An 18,675-nucleotide genomic window follows, 5' to 3' on the forward strand; every position below is an offset into this window, starting at 1 on the left:
CAGGTGACTCCAGCCGTGCTGCGCGGGGCTCCCCCTCGGTGGCCTCTCTGGCGTGGCCCACGGGTTCTGGGTGCGCGCTTCGGCGGCTGCAGCTCGTGGGCCCGGAGGCTCCGGCTCCGGCTCCGGAGCCCGGCCCGGCGGTTGTGGCCCTCGGGCTTCCTTGTTCCAGGGCATGTTCGACCTTCCCAGACCAGGAGTCAAGCAAGCCACGCCCCCCGAGTTGGTAAGCGGGTTCAGTCCGCCGAGCCAGCGGGAGGCCGCCTCCTGCAGTCGGCACCCGCGTCTCCCCGCTCTCCTGGGCGGGCTGTGAAGCCTCCCGGTGTCCGGGGTTCCTCGCAGAGGGGGGCCTTCAGACAGGGTCCCAGGGGTTCCCTGAGCCTCTCCCTTCCAGAATCGCAGTCCCCGGAAAGGGCTGGGTTGGCGCGCTCAGCCCCCTTAGGCGCCCCCAGTTTTCACTGAGCCGCCCTCTGCGCCTGGCCCTGCGGGGACGCGGAGGTGAGCCCAGGAAGTAGAGAAGGAGCAAAAAGAAGTGGGGCTCCCATCACGAGGGATTTGCTGACTTAAGCCTCCACTCAGGTACTGTTTCATTGCTTCCATTGTGCCAGCAAAAAAAGCGATGGCTGATTTTTACACACAGGCGAGGTGCCGCGGTTAGGGATCCGGTCCCTAAACCGGATGGCGGGGAAGCGTTCCCTGCTCCCACCCCCGTGCTTTTCCGTTGACCACACCGTGAATCCTGTACGGGGACCCGCTCATACACACCACCCTGCCAGCTAGGAGAATCGAGTGCTTACCATCACCTCACCCTGTGCTGTGAGCCGAGCCAAGTGTGAACACACTCCTCTTCTCAGAAATTCAGACAAATAGTGAATGAAAGAGAGCAGACGATGCAGGAGACTTAAATTTCACTTTACTCATTCATGGATGAACTTTGTGGGTTTTCTTTAGTAAAGAGGAAGACTGACAGGTGATCATCTCAGAGATTGATAGAGACTTGGGAAAGCAGTAGCAGTCTAGAAGCCAAAATGATGGGGAAATTTTCCTTCTGTTGTAAAAAGGAATTGATAGAGAAACAAGGTTGAGTAATTTATGTTTGGAGACTGTTATTTCATCCCTGGTGTAGCTCTGTCCATGAAATATGAAACCTTACAGCAAGAGTCAATCTTCCCTCAGGTCATGATTATAAATATACTGTACAAGGAGTATCTTATTCCTCCAAATGCACTGCAGTTGTCATGGACACACATTTATTGCCTAGTTTCATTTGGTTACTTGTAGTCTTAACTGTCTTCTGTTCAGCAAAATATTTTAGCATTGAACTGTTTGATAACACATGATTTTAAAATTTCATTTTATACTTTTATTCCTTCATTAATACTTTTAAGATTTGTATAAATTTACAAAGATGCACACACAATAATATTCTTCACAGCATTGTTTATTAAGCAAAAAAAAAAAGTAGAAAGAACCCATATATCTCTAAACAGGAAATTGATTTTTAATTCAGATTAATATTTTAAATGTTGCGGACTTCCCTGGTGGCTCAGTGGTTAAGAATCAGCCTGCCAATAGAGGAGACACACAGGTTCAATCCCTGGTCTGGGTGGATCCACATGCTGCTGAGCAGCTAAACCCGCCACCACAACCCCTGAGCCTGTGCTCTAGAGCCTGGGGGCATAACTACTGAGCCCAGTGCTAGAACCTGCGCTCAGCAACAAGAGGAGCCACCTCAGTGCGAAGCCTGCACGCTGCTGCTCTCTGCAGCTAGAGAAATCAGTGAAGACCCAGCGAAGCCAAAACTAAAAGGAATCAATTAATTAATGCCTTTTAAAAGTTTACAAAAAGTAAATAAATAAGATGATGCACAGGGAATATAATAACTTTGTATGGAGTCTAATCTATAAAAATACTAAATTACTATGTTGTACACCTGAACCTAACATAGTAATATTGACATGTCAGTTACACTTGAATTTAAAAAAATAAAAATGATGAGGTAGGATGTAATTCCTGAAACAGAAAGTTATTCACCATATAATGAGTTTTTTTAAAGGTTGCAAAAGCAGACTGACCTTTTTTTTTTTCCTTGTATGTTTGGAAGAGAAGTCTGGAAGACGGAAGTCAGCGTGTTAACAGTGCTTCTTTCAGTGAATTTGCAGCCAGTTTTCACTTACAACTTTCTGTCTTATGTGTTGTGTGAGGTGGCTTTGTAAATTATTATTTTTATATTTAGTATGTATAATTTTGCAGATGGAAAAATATTTCTGTTTTAAAAACTGAGCTCGAAAAGGTGAAAGGAACTCTGAAAGGAATTTACTGCTAATTATTTAAGCATATACAAAAAGAAGTCTGCACAGTGTGAGTGAGGTTTCTTCCTCCTCGGCCCCTGCTGAAATAGTCTGAATGCTCTTCCTCACCCCTGAGCTTCCTGTTCCTCGTCCTTCACCTGTCTCCCTCTCCCTTTGTGAAGGAACAGCGGACTCTTGTTCCCCGTTAGCCCACCCTCCGTGCATTCGAACATTAAAATCACTGCTCATTCTTCTGACTTAAGCCAGTCCTTTACCGTGACCGGTTAAGTGAGGAAGCTCAGATGGCCCTTTTGCACCTCTCTCACGTTGGGTGTATTTAACCAAACAGCCGACTTGACTGGTGTAGACCTGAGCTCTGTCCAGGGCGCCCAAGTTCTTTGCCTTCCCGAAACTGGAACTGGATGATTTGTTTCAAAGGTACAGAAATGGGACTCACACCTCTCTTTGGCCCTTTTTAGACTCTAATATAAAGTCATTACTTTAGTCTGAACTGAAAGACAGTATTTTTTAAGAAGATATCTTGCCAATCCCAGATATTTGTGTCTACATTTGGTACTGCTGGTCTGAGTCATCTTGAACCCTGGCTGGGCTGGTTGAGGTGACAAGTTTCACCCTTTGGGCAGGTGAAAGTCCAGAGTCACAAAGAGCAGGCGGAGAGGCAGACGTTTGTAACAGACCCGTGATAACGAGTCAGTGTAAGAAACTTAACAAGCTTAGCGCAAACCCAAGCAAGCTTAAGGGAAGTTCGTGAAAGCTGAAGCAGTCTTGGGGCTCCCTGGCGGCCCAGTGCTTGGGACTGTGCTTCTGTTGCAGGGGACACGGGTTCAGTCCCTGGTCGGGGAACTAACACCCCACAACTCACTAGGTGAGGCCCCAAGGGAAAAACAGCCCCCTAAAAATGGTGTATTAGTAATGTTAGATCTGTAACAAAATGTTTTTAAAAAGCAGGGGTTTGTTGGGAGGACTTTCAGAGGCTGTTATCGTCAGCCTCCGCAGATTCTGAAAAGGTGGTGCTTCCCTTACACTCTGATTATTGAGAAGCTGTGACATTGAAAGTCTTACTCAGGATTTTCCTCAGGTTACAAGGTTATCAGACCGCAGGCACCCTGCCATCTTCTTTGCTTATTTTTTTTTTATTTATTACCAACTTTTGCTCATTTTTTTCTCTTTTGGTGCTTTCTTATCCACTTGCTCTAATACACACAAATTCTCAACACCAAAATACAGGAACTAAAATTCGAAGGGAAATGAAAGAGTGGAGGGAAACCAGTGCCTTCTGGGATCTCCAGAAACCTAAAGGACGTTTTTTCAGTTGCTCTGAATGGTCTTCATTAGCCCTGGATCCTGTCTGAGTGGAGGAGTGTCCCAGGAGCCTGCAGGGAGAAGGGGGCTCCAGCTCCAGGCCTGGAGCCCCCCTCCTTAGGCTGAGCTTCCTCCCGTGGCAGCTCCAGTATGTTCAAGTTTGAGGACGTGGTTAAGTCAGTGAGTTGTCAGCTGTGAGTAACATCCTCACTACTTTTGTAACAGAGAACCCTATGACTTTGATAAGGGCTTCCCTGGTGGCTCAGGCCTTAAAGAATCCACCTGCTCATGCAGGAGACGCAGGTTCGATCCCTGGGTCAGGAAGATCTGCTGGAGGAAGAAATGGCAACACATTTCAGTGTTCTTGTCTGGAGAATCCCATGGACAGAGGACCTGGTGGGTTACAGTCCATGAGGCTGCAGAGTGGGACATGGCTGAGCAACTCAAACACACACACACACCCGGCTTGGTAATTCCCAAATACAGAGACACTGTGTCACCCACTCACTAACTTGCTGCTGCCCCCAACCCCAGCAGTAATCAGGGTGGAGACCAGGCTCCGCCCACTCGCATCTTCTCGGGGAAGGAAATGCTCCCTGAAAACCAGGGGGGACGGCGGCAGGTGTCTGCCTGCTGGGGCCCGGGGAGCCTTGTCCGGACCGTGACGAGGCGGCGGGGCTGCAGCGATGCAGTCCCGGGCGGGCGGCCCTGCTCCAGGCGGCACGCGGCCTCCAGCCTTTCCGCCCGCGCCCCGACACCCCGTGTCCCCGGCTCCGGGGGGCCGAGCGCTGGCCCGACTGACCTGCCTCTGCTTCCTTTGCAGCTGACCCGCTGGTCGGCAGCATCGCCACACAGTACATGACCAACAGGGCGGAGCACGACCGGATGGCCAGACAGTGGACCAAGCGGTACGCCACATAGCGCCGGCGGCAGCTCCGCGCGGGGCCGCCCGCGCTGCCCGCCGGCTTGTTACCTTTGGAACCGTCTTGCGATGGAGCGTCATCCAGCCCCACTCCTGTTCCTTTGCTCCCACCCCTTCCTGTTTTATTCCCTTTTTAATTTCCATTAACTTGAAAGATCTGGTCTTTTTTTTTAATCCCCCCCTCCACGTGGATGGGAACTTTGGTTTTCAGTGCGAACAATGTGGGATCTGTAATAATAAGAGCTTTCTTACCAAGCTTTGTATTCCTGTGTGGTTTTGTTCCTTACTGTCCATTTTCTTTTGACCCTTCTTCCTTTTCTGTGATCTTCAGGAAGACACGAATTCAGAATTCTATCTCGTTTCTACTTCCATGTAGCGCTTAGGATTAAGTTTTTTGTACTGAAGTCTTTATCGGTGGGTGCATGCTACTGGGAACCAGATTTTGTACAAACGCTTCAATCACAATCACTGTGCATTACTGAAGACTCTGTTTATCACTAGCCTTCTGTCCCCACACCGAAGGCTGCTGGATTGAACAAAATAATATGTATTTTGATTTACTGCAAGTGCTTGTACATTTCTTAGGGACCTGGCGCTTTTGACTGTGGATCAGTTGATGTACACTTGGATTATTAAAGCGCTCAATAAATCACTGTGGCTGATAAATGCACTTCTGATAACCCGGCATTTGCTTTGTATCCTGGTGACCGACACAGCGCTCCGCGCAGTGAGGCTTGCCTAATTCAATTACAGGTTCAAGTGTGTTTTTTCATCTCAAACCTGGGAGGTCCCTTTGCAGTTGAGTTGCCAGCTGAGGAGGTTCCCCAGCTGTCAGTGGCCTGACGATTTTATGGTTGTCTCAGATCACTCTTGTTTTGCGTATTGGCTGGACGTCACTTTCGTACGGACATCTTTTCTGTTACCACCTTCTTGATGCAACAGTTCAAATATGTGACTCCAAAAATAGGCTTCTAGTGAAATTGAGGGCTGGGCTGATGGTTGGGTTAAACCACTTTTGACTTTATTTCTCCCTTCTTTTTCGTCTTAAGATGGTTACAGTGATTGCCCTTGGTTTGGAGTTTGTTTTTCCTCTATAGTTTTAGCGGAAAAGGCAAACTCAACTTGTATCAGCCGTGGTCAGCACGTTCAGTGACAAGGTTTGTCTGTCTGGCTTTGACCTTCAGGCTTTTTTAAGTTTGCAGCTACAGGAGGCAGAGGAAACGTGTGTGGTGTGGCTTGAAAACCACACTGCCGTGCTTATTAATATTCAGGTTTCTTTGTGTTGACAAGGCCTGTTGGAAACTCCTGCTTCAGCTAATTACAGTTACAAGCCCACCTTACAGCTCAGTCTCATTTAAGGAACTTCGTTACTGTTAAACAGTAGGATTTACAAGTGTAAGGTATTTACCTCTAAATGTTAATATTTCTGAACTTCAATTTTAGTAACTTTATCAGAAACATCTTAAACATCTGATTCAGAAGGTGTACTTTCTGTTGCTTTTTAGCAGTTGGAAAGAAATCCTAAAGAAAATGATGTTTAAACACTGTAAATGACACTTTGAAATCAGTGTACTCAAGGATATTTTAATAACCATTTTACCATCCATTGTATTTAAATACAGTTTTCAGCTTACAGAACACCATACAGTTTCTGTTGCAGCTTTTCAAGTCTAGTGAGCATAACCACAGACAGCGTGTATGAATGGGCACGGCTGTGTTCCAATAAAGCTTTATTGACCAGAGCAGTTGGTAGCCAGATTTGGCCCACAAGTTGTAGCCTGTCCCTGCCTGTTACAGACCACCATAGACGGTGTGAAAAGAATCAGATAACTGTGTGTTTAACATTTCTCTACTTAAAATAATACAAACTTAATTAATATAATACAAGACATTTTAAAAAAATTACCCAGACCGTTTTATTGCCTGCAGTCTTTCTCACCATAAGGTTTTTATGTTGACTTTATTGCTTTAGGTGAAAAAATTCAACCCTAAAAGCATTAAATTCATTTTCACATGAAATTTTATTAAACGGATTTTTGTTACTTTTAACTGATTAAACCAGTCTCATGATATTAATAGTGACTTTTATAGACAGTATTTAAATTCAGTTTGCCTTTCTTCTCTTAAAGCATCAGCTGCATGGAATACACATTTTGATGGTCTCTCCAGTATACTACATCTACATCTCCTGTCTGTCTGTACTTTAGATCATTTAAAAATATGTATTTTTTAGGAGACAGAAATTACAACAATTCTAGTAGGAAATCCTACCAACCACAAATCCGTGTTTGCTATTCCATGAGGCATTTTCAGGTATTATGTCAATTTGATATGAAGAGTTTATAAAACTCCTTTCCTTAGTGTTATGAACTTCAAGTACTTAATGACAAACAAATGTACCTTCCCTTCAAACTCTGAAAGCTGGACAAACTCCAGAGAGACCAAGAAACTTTTAGTTGAGCCTGTTAAGTCTAGATTTCAGATAACATGGTAATTTTACTTGAAATCTATAACAGCAGGCAATACAGTTTTAATAAGTTTTCAGTACTGTTTGTAAAATAAGACTTGGGAGTAGTTTAATAGTCAGAAACCTAAGTAGTTTTGCTAGTAATTATGGAGATAATATTGGCCTTGTACCCTAATATTGTTTAACATTCCAAACCAGTTATTGCTAGTTGTCGTCTTTTGTAGCTTTGTTAAATAAAATGTTGGCAGATCCTTGACTGAGGCAGGACCATTGGTCATTGAGAAAGTAGTTTGAAATGATATTTATTGATCTTAAATCATTCAGAAGGCTGTGGCCTTAATTTATCCTAAAATTGAAGATAAATAAAGCATTGCTCATTTGTTCTTCTACAAGAATCTACAAGAATTGAAGACAACAAATGCAGTAGTCAATCTTTTCTTCTTATGATGAGAGTGTAAACCCAGAAGTTTATCCTAGAATACTGATTTGGGAATTCGGGAGAAAGGAAGTATTTATTCAGAATGTACTATATGCCAAGCCATGTGTTACCTAATAAAACCTCAGCCCAGCTTTGGAGGGTGCAGGTGGCTATCATAATCTGAACATTTGTAACCCCCAAAAATTCCTGAGTTGAAATCCTAAGTCCCAAGGCGATGATATTATGAGGTGGGGTTTTTAAGAGGAGATTAGGTCAAAAGGGTGGGGCTCTTGTGATTGGGATTAGTGCTCTTATAAAAGAGACCCCAGACAGCTCCCAAGCCCCATTCCATCACGTGAGGACACAGTGAGATGCTGCAGTCTCGCCGGGAGAGGGCCTCCACTGGAACCCAGCACCTGTTGGCACTTGGTCTCAGGCTTCCAGCCTCCAGAACTGTGAGCAGTGCATTTCTGTTGCTTATGAGCCACCTGGCCTGTGGCTTGTGTAGCAGCCTGAACAGAGTCAGACCGTGGCCCCACGTCACGCACAGCTAACAAAGTACCACAGTGAGATTCCCACCCAGGCTTGACAGCAGAGCCCCTCCTGTCAACCACCAAGCCCAACACGCCTCTCTTCTAACCACGGAGCCATACTGGAGAGAGAACTGGCCTCATTCAGTCTTACAGTCTGCACAGTTTGGGGCGGTGGGGTGCCATCTTCAGGAAGTGGGAGAAGGTGTTGAAGGAGATGTGGACCTGGTGTCAGATGAGAAATCAAAACGCACTTCCAGTCTTGGAGAGGCTGCTTTATGAACGCCCAGCCCTGGGGAGACGCCACGTGAAACACCCGCCAGTTTCTCTGCATCTCAGCCCTGCAGTGAAAACACTGCTGACTGTTACCAGGCTGGGCAGTTTTTAATGCTCTACACTTTGTGCTTTAAAAAGTGATACGTTCGTAGACAACAGACTCCTGGCTGCCAAGGTGAAAGGGGTTGAGGGAGGCGTGGGGAGGAGCTTGCGGTTGGCGGACGCAAGCTTTAAATATAGAATGGAGGGACAAGAAGGGTCTACTGCGTGCCACAGAGAACTACATTCAACATCCTGTGATAAACCATAACGGAAAAGAGCATTTTAAAAAGAATGTATACATGTGTAGAACTACATGTGTAGAACTGAATTACTTTGCTGTACAGCAGAAACTGGGCTTTCCCGGTGGCTCAGCAATAAGGAATCTGCTTGCAATGTGGAAGATAGCCCACAATGCAGGAGATGCGGGTTCAGTCCTTGGACTGGGAAGATCCCCTGGAGAAGGAAAATGGCAACCCACTCCAGTATTCTTGCCTGGGAAATCCCATAGACAGAGGAGTCTGGAGGGCTACAGTCCATGCAGTCACAAGAGTTGGACACAACTGAGTGACTACACCATCACCACACCACAGCAGTAACTCACACAATGGTGTAAATCACCTGTGTTTTGCTTAAACTATCAATAAAGCAATAACAGCAGTCCATACTTGAGATCCAACCAGTCCATTCTGAAGGAGATCAGCCCTGGGATTTCTTTGGAAGGAATGATGCTAAAGCTGAAACTCCAGTACTTTGGCCACCTCATGCGAAGAGTTGACTCATTGGAAAAGACTCTGATGCTGGGAGGGATTGGGGGCAGGAGGAGAAGGGGACGACAGAGGATGAGATGGGTGGATGGCATCGCTGACTCAATGAATGTGAGTCTCAGTGAACTCCGGGAGTTGGTGATGGACAGGGAGGCCTGGCGTGCTGCGATTCATGGGGTCGCAAAGAGTCGGACATGACTGAGCGACTGATCTGATTGATCTGATCTGATACTTTATGCAGTCTTTTTTAAAAAAGAAATATGTTTGTAATTAATACAGAAAGCAGTTGAAATTGTACAAAATAGCCCTACGAGAGGATTCTGACCTACACATGTAAACACGTCCCCTCTGTAAGGTTGCAGGCCTGCGGCATGGTCACCCCACACAGGCACCTGGCACCCCGTCATCGTCCTCAGAGGACGTCTGCTGCAGGCTGAGCACTTCCTGCTGCATAGGATCTGGGAGTTGAGGCCGACATCCAAGGACCTCCTGTGGTAGCCAGCACCTCCCACATCCAGGCTGTCCCGGGGGAGCTCCCGGTCCCCTGGGCCTGGGACATTCTATCTCCTCTTTCACACTCACATTTCACCAGGAGCACTGACGATGAGCATTAGGGGGTCAGGCTTACCCCAGTTTGGTGGGACTTCCCCTTTAAAACAGAAAGGCCCGTGTCTCAGGGACGCCCTTGGTCTGAGACCCACAGGAGCTTTTGTGCCAGGACTGAATTTAAGCAAAAGTCTTATGTATCACACAGGGCTGGTTGCTTCCACAGAAACACTATTTGAGGAAGCTGCGTTTTACTCAATGTACAGAGATCCTGTTAGAAAAGATGTGCCCTCAATAGAAGCAACCTAGATATCCATCGACAGATGAATGAATAAAGAAGCTGTGGTACATATATGTGATGGGATATTACTCAGCCATAAAAAAAGGAACATGTTTGAGTTGGTTCTAATGAGATGGATGAACCTGGAGCCTATCATTCAAAATGAAGTGAGAAAGAGAAAAACAAATATTAATGCATATATGTGAAATCCACAAAGTACTGACGATCCTATTTGCAGACATAAAGAACAGACAGGACACAGTGGGGGAAGAGGAGGGTGGGATGATTTGAGAGCGTAGCATTGAAATGTATACGGTACCAGATGTAAAGTAGGCAGCCAGTGGGAATCTGCTGTATGAGGCAGTGAGCTCAAACCGGTGCTCTGTGACAACGCAGCAGGGTGGGAAGGAGTGGAAGGCAGTTCGAGAGGGAGGGGACACACACAGACCTGTGGCTGATTCATGTTTGATGTATGGCAGAAACCCGCACAGCACTGTAAAGTAATCATCCTCCAGTTAAAATAAAACTTTGAGAGAAGACGTGCCCTCCGTGGCTGGGAGCATACCTGTATATACCTCTCTGTCTTTCACATCGGCCACCTTCTCTCAGGCCCTGCTCTGGAAACAAATGTGAGTCATTGAAGCTAATTGCGACCTTTCCTTACGTCTTCAAACCTGGCTTCAAGTGCGTTTGCCTTCCTACGAGGAGGCTTACTCCTAATGAGTAGTCTGAAACATAATACGCCTTTCAATAGGATTTTCTGAAAAGGCAAATTCCTGAATTTTAAAAGATCTCTCATATAGGGGCCCAGACCGGAGAACAGAGGAAATAATGTGACCTCCTATCTTTTTTCTTTTTTTCTCTCGAGTGGATTTTTAAAAAAATTTTATTGGAGTGTGGTTGGTTTCAGATGTGTAAGTTTCAGGGGCACAACACAGTGAGTCAGTTACACAAATGCATATAACCATTGTTTCTTAGGTCCTTTTCCCATGTAGATCATTGCAGAGTACTGAGGAGAGGGCCTTACTAGTCATCTGCTTTACGTGGGGTAATGTCTGCCCATCCCAGCCTCCCAATTTACCCCTCCCCCACCACCATCCCCCACTTGGTCACCGGAAGTTTGTTTTCTACATCTGTGAGTATTTCTGTTCTGTAAATAAGTTCATTTGTACCATTTTTTTAGATTTCACATATAAACGACATCATGTGATGTTTGTCTTTCTCTGACTCCACTTACAGAGGATCATCTCGAGGTCCGTCCACGTTGCTGCCCGTGACGTTATTTCATTCTTCTTTATGGCCACTACTGAACATAGCAGCCAGTGAGCCCAACCAGAGAATTCAGGCAGCTGTGGAGCCCAGCCTGCTTGCTGGAGTGGGAGTTATCAAGCATATGGTAGCATTTCTTATCTGTAGATGACAAAAAAAATCTTGGCCTTCTGACGGGGGTAAAATTCTTTTATAAGTAGTAGTTGTGAAAGGCTTGAGATTCTAGAAGTCTGTGAAAATTGTGTGCCTTTGGACAACAAACGTAGATTTCTGTAGTGGAACATTTAGGGCTTCTGTTTCTTCTTCACAAGCTCATTTTAATTCTGTTTGCTGGATTAAAAGGGTGATGTCTCATCCTCATCATTGTCATTATCATCTCAGTGGTGACCCCTCCTTCAGCACAGGCTGTGGAAAACAATGTGTGAATATACGTATGTGATGTATAATCTCACTCAGCCATTGCTATAATCTCCCAAGATGTGTGTTATTCTCATCACATAGATGTGAAACTGACCAAAGATTCCAGTAGATCCAGACTCCTGTAACTGCTCAGCAGCAGAGCTGGGTCTCAAGCCCAGACCTGTGTGGCTGTGAAAACCAGGCGTGGAAACCCCTGGGGCACCATCTCCCAGCCCAAGGAAACGCGGTGGCCCTCACTGCAGACCTCCCAGCTAGTGAAGGAAGAAATTACTGTGTTTACACAACCAGAACCCTGAAAACTTGTGTTCAGTGGACCTCAGGTCAAGCAAAATACTATATGTAGCTCCACCAGGTCTGAGAGAGCCTTGGGAGGAAAGCAAGGGGGACAAAGCAGGAGGAAGTGAGGGGGACCCTCCAGTCCGTCTGGAGGACACGGAGCCAGACAGCCACCCAGTCAGACACCCAGGGAGCCACCAAGCCAGCCACCTGGTCAACCAGCAGGCCAGCCACCCAGCCAGACATGAAACCAGCCACCCAGTCAGACACCCAGGGAGCCACCAAACCAGCCACCTGGTCAACCAGCAGGCCAGACAGTAAACCAGCCACCCAGCCAGACACCAGGCCAGCCAGCTGGTCCCCCGGCCACAGACCTAACCAGCAGCCAGTTCCGGGGTCCCCGGCCCCCCAGTCAGCCACAGGGTCGGGCACAGACCCCACCCTGGAGCCAGCTATCAGAAGCTCCGCAGCCCTTCTCTGCCTTCCGGCGGCTGGTTTGTGCTTGTTACTTTCTTGTCTTACCCCCCCCCCCGCCCCCCGCCCCACCGCCCTAGTCTCCATGGGACGATTTCTAGTCATTTTCTAGCTGAATTCAGTAGAAAAATAATGTTTATTCACTTTGCGGCCCATTTGGCCAGAACATGTCTCTATTCCATGAAATACCGTGTCAACATGTTCACGGTTCAGAATCACGGCGCACCTCTCGCAGCCGGTTGTGTGTCAGGCTGGATGAAATTAAAACGTCACCCTCCTTTTCCTCTGCTGTGGATCCCGTTGAGTTGGCCGCCGGTTGTGTGTCAGGCTGGATGAAACTAAAACGTCACCCTCCTTTTCCTCTGCTGTGGATCCCGTCGAGTTCGCAGCCGGTTGTGTGTCAGGCTGGATGAAACTAAAACGTCACCCTCCTTTTCCTCTGCTGCGGATCCCGTCCGTCACCCTCCTTTTCCCCTGCTGCGGATCCCATCCGTCACCCTCCTTTTCCCCTGCTGCGGATCCCGTCGAGTCGCCCTCAGCAGGCAGCACTGGCGCTCTCAGCAGAAATGCCAGGCTTCAGAGTAAAGACCTGGCCCGTCCAGCCTCCTGAAGCCGCGCAGGCCCGAACCAGGGCAGAGAGGAGCTGGAGAAGTAGAGTGTGTGTGTGTCTCCCTCTCTCTCACACGCACACGCACACTCAGACAATCTGGCTCCCTCTCTGCTGCCTTCCTGAACGCACTCCCTCAGGCACACCCACTGACCCCAGAGACGACAGCATTTCCTGGCAGCCCCCCTCACACCCCCGGAGCCCCCCACGCTGTAACCCCGCTCCCAAAGCTCCCTTCCCTCTGGGCTCACCTTCCGAACGTGTCCACACTCCGATGTTTCCCGCCCTGTCGTCTCGCCTTCTCCCTCCTGGGAGGATCTCCTCGCTCATCTCACGTGCTTCCTGACGACCTTGATGTCCGTCACCCAGTGTCTCTTGCAAACACCAGCTCCGCATCTCCACCTTCCCCCCGAGGATGGGTGCATGGAAACCCCACGGGCGCAGCAAACTGTGTATCTTAAGTTGAACTCATGCACTGTCTGCCTGTGTCCCATCCCTAAACCGTGTCCTGATGCAGGACCCGCAGAGATAAAAGGCCAAGTACATCCCGCCATGAACCAGTCGCCCAACACCAGGTACGTTCTGTCCCCCGACTGGGGACGGCCAGGTGACTAGCTCCAGCCAGGGCATGGGAGCCGGTGAGCTGGGCCCCAGGCAGGCACACGGCCTCCCTCCAGCCACGTGCCTGTCTACCCGCTGGAAGGGAAAACACCCGCCTTGTTCCTATCCTGCGTTCTTAACCCAGAAATAGGAAAGGGTTCAGACTGAGTTACCGGCTTCCCTGGTGGCTCAGTGGTAAAGAAATCTGTCTGCCAATGCAGGAGACGCAAGAGACTCAGGTTATGCCTGGTCTGGGAAGATTCCATATGCCGCAGCAACTGAGCTCCTGCACCACAACTGCTGAGCCCGAGTGCTGCAGTTACTGAAGCCCAGGGGCCCTCGAGCCGGTGCTCCGCCACAAGGAGGGGCTGCTGCAACGGGAAGCCCCTCGCATGGCGACTAGAGAGGAGCCGCTGCTCGCTGCAACTAGAGGAAGCCCATGTGCAGCAACGGAGACCCAGGGCAGCCAAAATCAAGCAAATAAAAAATTTTAATGTTTTTTTAAAAACTGAATTAAAAGGGAAAAAGTGCACCGGAAACTAACATTGCAAATCAGCCACACTCCAATAAAACATTTTCAGTTAAAAAAAAAAGAGGAAGAGAAAAGTCTAATAGGGACAGAGTAGAAACCCTGGATCAGTGGAGATTCACAGGTTTTCCCAAAATGATTAGCTCTGGTGAAATTTATTTCAGGTATTTCACAGGTGCTTCTGTTTAAAGCTCACCCCACCTTCCTATCTCCAGCAGGACACAAGAAGCCATAACAGCCGCTGCTTTCCAGGAAGGGGGTCAGGATATTATAGGTTGGAACTGGGAAGAAAGCATTTTACCAGCTTCCTTTAGCATTGTGTGAATTTTAACCATATGCAACTGCCATACTTTCAGAAAATAAAAGCCACCACCCAACCAATACAAAATTCTCTCCAGCAGACACTCGGAGGGCAGTTAGGTGAACCATCTTCACCCAAAGAACACCTTGCCTTTGGATAATAATAGCACAAATGAGCTCATAAAGATGCTGGAAATACCAGGTCGGCCTTGTCACCCACAAAGATGGAACACAGATGTGCAGAGCTCTTTTTTTTTTAATTTTTATTTTATATTGAAGAGTAATTGATTTACAAGCTGTGTTAGTTTCACGTGGTTTGCGGGGGAGGTATTCTGTTTTTTTTTTTTTTTTTTTTTTTTTTTGCAAATCTCGTTTCTGACTAATTTTAGGATGCCAAGAAATGGGCGCTGGCTCGGGCCCTAGAGGCTTCAGGCCACCAAAGGGCTAACTGAACTCAAGTGAGAGGATGGGTTCCGGCCCTGCCCCGGCACGGACTGGCCATCACCTCTCCGTGGCTCCTTTTCCTCTTCTACAAAGTGTGACTTGTAAGGTCGCTCAGAGGCTCTGATCTGTGGTCCTGTGTGGACACAGGGCGGGCTTCCCTACAGGCCCGGCAGACACAGCTTCTGCCCCTACCGCCCAGAGAGCCTGAAACGCTCATGTGGAGGCTGCCTTCCTGCTCCGATTTTGGGGTTATTTGTCCAAATGCCTGCCAGCCCCCATCCAGGTTAGACAATGTGTTTTCCACAGGGCGTTTCCAGCCAGAGGGGCTAGATAGGAAAATGATTCAGGGTAATTTGCGGACAAAACTGATTTTAATAGTTGTGTGTTTCTGTTTACTATATTGGTGTATTCTGTTTACCATTAACAGCCTCATGCTGTGTGATCCTGGCTCTCCATTTATGGTATGGAGTATTATGGTCTTGATAAAAATAAATAAATCGGAGGCAATAGCAAATAGTAGTACAGGTGCAGGCTATTCAGGAGAGCCGTCACAGAGGTGGCCTTAAATGTGACTCGAGTTCGGGACTTGCCTGGCAGTCCAGCAGTTAAGACTCTGGGCTTCCACTGCCCGGGCGTGGGTTCAATCTCTGGTTGGGAAACTAACCGCATGCCAAAAAGTTTAAAAAAATAAAAAACAGGAGGGAAGGAAAGGAAGATGAACGAGGACTTCGCTGCTGTCCCAGGATAAGAACCTGCCGGCAGTGCAGGAGACGCGGGTTCAGTTCCCGGCTCCAGGAAGGTCCCACACGCCATGGAGCAGCTGAGCCCGAGGCCCGCGGTTACCGAAGCCCGGGGTCCAGAGCCTGTGCTCAGCGAGGACAACAGCCGCAGGAGTGAGAAGCCGGAGCGTCGCACCGAAGAGCAGCCCCACCGTCCACAGCCAGAGGGAGTCTGCTTGCAGCGAAGAGGGCCCAGCGCAGCCAAAAATCAATAAATAAAATCATTTTTAAAAGGGAGAAGCAATGACTGCAGTCAGAGGAACACGATGCGCTGAATCGTGTCCTTCCAAACCTGAGGGGTGCAAGTCCTAAACCCGGTGGAACCTGCGGAACCTCATTTGGGAACGAGGTTCTTGCGGTCGAGCTTTGTGAGGTTGTGCTGGGGTCCCCTAGAGTGACTGGCGGCCCCTCAGGAGGCCCTGCGGGCTCAGACGGCCCGGGAGCGGGGAGCGGGGCCGCCTGGGACGCGAGCAGGCGGCGCGGCTCAGAACAACCCGCGTCTCCCTGACGCCTCAGGGGGCTGGGGTCAGAATAGCGGGGCGCAGGGCTGCTCTGGGGGCATCCCTGTGGCCCCAGCGCAGCTCCCCACGTCCAGGCCCCGACGCCGCGGGCCGAGAGGTCTGAGCAGGTGATGCTCAGCGCCCGGACGAAGCTCGCTGAGACCCCCTCCTGGCGGCTGGTGTGGGACGCCTGAGCTGGCCTCTCTGGAACCTTCTCTTGTATGTTTTTCTTTTTAGATTCCACATGTAAGCAACACTGTATGATATTTGTCTTTCTCCGTCTCATTCGCTTTACTTAGTCTGATAATTTCTTACAAATGAACTTATTTACGAAACAGAAATAGACCTACAGACATAGAAAACAAACTCACCGCTACCAAAGAGGGAAGCGGGGGAGAAGTAAATTGGGAGATCGGGTTAAGGGACACACACACTGTGTATGCCTGTGGCCGATCCATGCTGATGTATAGCAAAACCATCGCAATGTTGTAAACTAATTATCCTCCAATTAAAATAGATAAATTAACTTTTAGAAAATAAATAAAATAGATAAATAGCAAGGTCCTACTGTATAGCACAGGAAATTCTACTCCATATTATGTAATAGCCTATAATGAAATAACATATATACCTACATATATATATATTTTCTTTTTTGGATTCTTTTCCATTAAATTAAAAAAATAGCATATATAATCAGATCTTTTTACTTTTGCAAAAATTATTAGTTTTAAAGAGAATCTTTTATGCATGTTATTTTGTTGTCAAATATGATAAAATAATATGAATATTATTACTGCACACAAATTCTTAAAAATGATGAATGCTTAACTACAAGGATCTTGGTAATGTATCTGGTCTCCACAATTGTAACTTGATTATTGATCATCAAATGAAACCAATAAATTCCTAAAAATAAAGATGACACTGTTGTTTAAAAAAGAAAAGAGTTTTCTCTTGCCTCCGCTAACTCTGCTAGGAGTCATCGCCCGCTAGAGGATCAGGGAAGGCTTCCTGGTCCTTGAGACACGGAAGAAATGGAAACAAGTCTATTCCATGGAGAAAGACGACTGAACAAAGATGCTGGGTGAGGCCAGCCCAGGTTCATAGGGGCGGGAACCAGCAGGAGGGTTCTGTCCACAGCAGACTTAGGAGCGGCTGGAGTGCAGGCAGCAGAACCGGCTGGAAACTGCCAGAGATGGCAGGGCCTGAGCTCAGCGGTGCCGAGATGCGAGGGACCCCAGGGCCCAGGAGAGCCCCTGGGGATGGCGGAATGGCCTGGAGGTAAGGTCTCGGGACGGCGGGCATGGGGACAGCCTGCCACAATGGACCTCAGAATGCTCCGGGAAGCAGAGGAACGCAACACTCGCCCATCCATGACTGAGAGCTTTGCGGGAAACGTTCACAAGCCCTTATGGGCTGAAGACGGTTTTTACCCCTGGTTTATAGGTGAGAAAAGGGCGGCTAAGAAAGGTTCATGAACTCGCCCAGCACCCTACTTCTGGGAGTTGTAGAACTGGAATTCAACCCAGGCCCGCCAACCCCAAAGCCCATAAAACTTTTTCAAAGACATATTTAATAACAATTTAATGTAAGAGACTCTTGAATTCTTTTTTTTCACACTTCTTTCAAACTTTATAAACATGCCGTAAAAATGCACAGATCTTGGATGTTGATTCTGATGAATTTTGACAGTTGCGTCCATCTGTGTAACCACCTCCCAAAACAAGATGTAAAACATTTCATTCGTCCCTGAACATTCCTTTCTGCCTCTTTCCTGCCAATTCCCCTCCCAACCCCTGGGGACACATTCTGATTTCTATCTCTGCAGTTTGCCTGTGTCAAGTCCGTCTGAAGTGAGGGCCTAATCTGCTGTGTCTGGCTTCTCTCAGCACGTTCGGAGGGGTTCATCTGTGTTATTGCGAGTATCAGTAATTCAAAGCGCTATTTACCTCTGAGCGCCTGATCAGCAGGTAAGTACTGTGTTGGTAAGACTTTTGAGCGTGTCCGTGGGCTGTCCCTCTTGGCTTTCTCAGAAGCTGACCTGCATCCTAGGCAATGTGCATGAGAGGAAGTTAGCGTCGCCTGCAGAAGGAAATCCAGGAGAAGGCCCAAAGTGACTGCTTTCCCTCGGGCACAGCTTTTGAATTAACTTGGCTACGTCACGGCTCTCAGACCACACTTTGGACGACAGCTTCTTGGTGGTCATGGTGTTGTTTCCAATGCAATAACCTTTTATCCAAAGGCACACTGAGTAAATATGCTGAGGTCTGTGATATTTTGACCTCCAAGCAGACGAAAACACATCAGCAACTTGGTCAACACAGCAGCGTCTTGTCCGAGATGACCCTATGGCACAGATTTGAAGTGTTCACCTGCATGGACCCAGCTGGCCAAGAAGATGCAGAACCGCACCTCCTCTGACCCTCAGCTTTCTAGTTACAGCTGCCTAGTCCCTAAGAACCTGAGAGCTCACGCTTTATTTCTCTCTGATGATGTTATCTATGTATTCCTCGAGATGCAGCTTGAGAGCAAAGTAACCATGAGCTCAGAGTTGAAAACTTGGAGATAAAGACATGAAGAGAGAAGGATGAACTTGGAAAGAATGATCCTCCCCCAGT

The 18,675-nt window shown here is 47.7% G+C and overlaps 1 protein-coding gene across 1 annotated transcript in view; it reads left to right on the top strand.

The window, feature by feature from the left end:
• The window catches only part of UBE2E2 (ubiquitin conjugating enzyme E2 E2), a 359,622-nt gene extending 354,833 nt beyond the window's left edge, over positions 1 to 4,789 (top strand). Inside the window, exon 6 of the mRNA XM_070364399.1 lies at positions 4,435 to 4,789. Coding sequence (XP_070220500.1) covers positions 4,435 to 4,532 — 98 coding nt within the window. The 3' untranslated portion in view covers positions 4,533 to 4,789. The remainder of the gene's footprint in view (positions 1 to 4,434) is intronic.
• The last annotated feature ends 13,886 nt before the right edge of the window (positions 4,790 to 18,675 follow it).

This window comes from Bos mutus, chromosome 27 (genome assembly GCF_027580195.1).
Source record: "Bos mutus isolate GX-2022 chromosome 27, NWIPB_WYAK_1.1, whole genome shotgun sequence".
NCBI classification, from domain to species: domain Eukaryota; kingdom Metazoa; phylum Chordata; class Mammalia; order Artiodactyla; family Bovidae; genus Bos; species Bos mutus.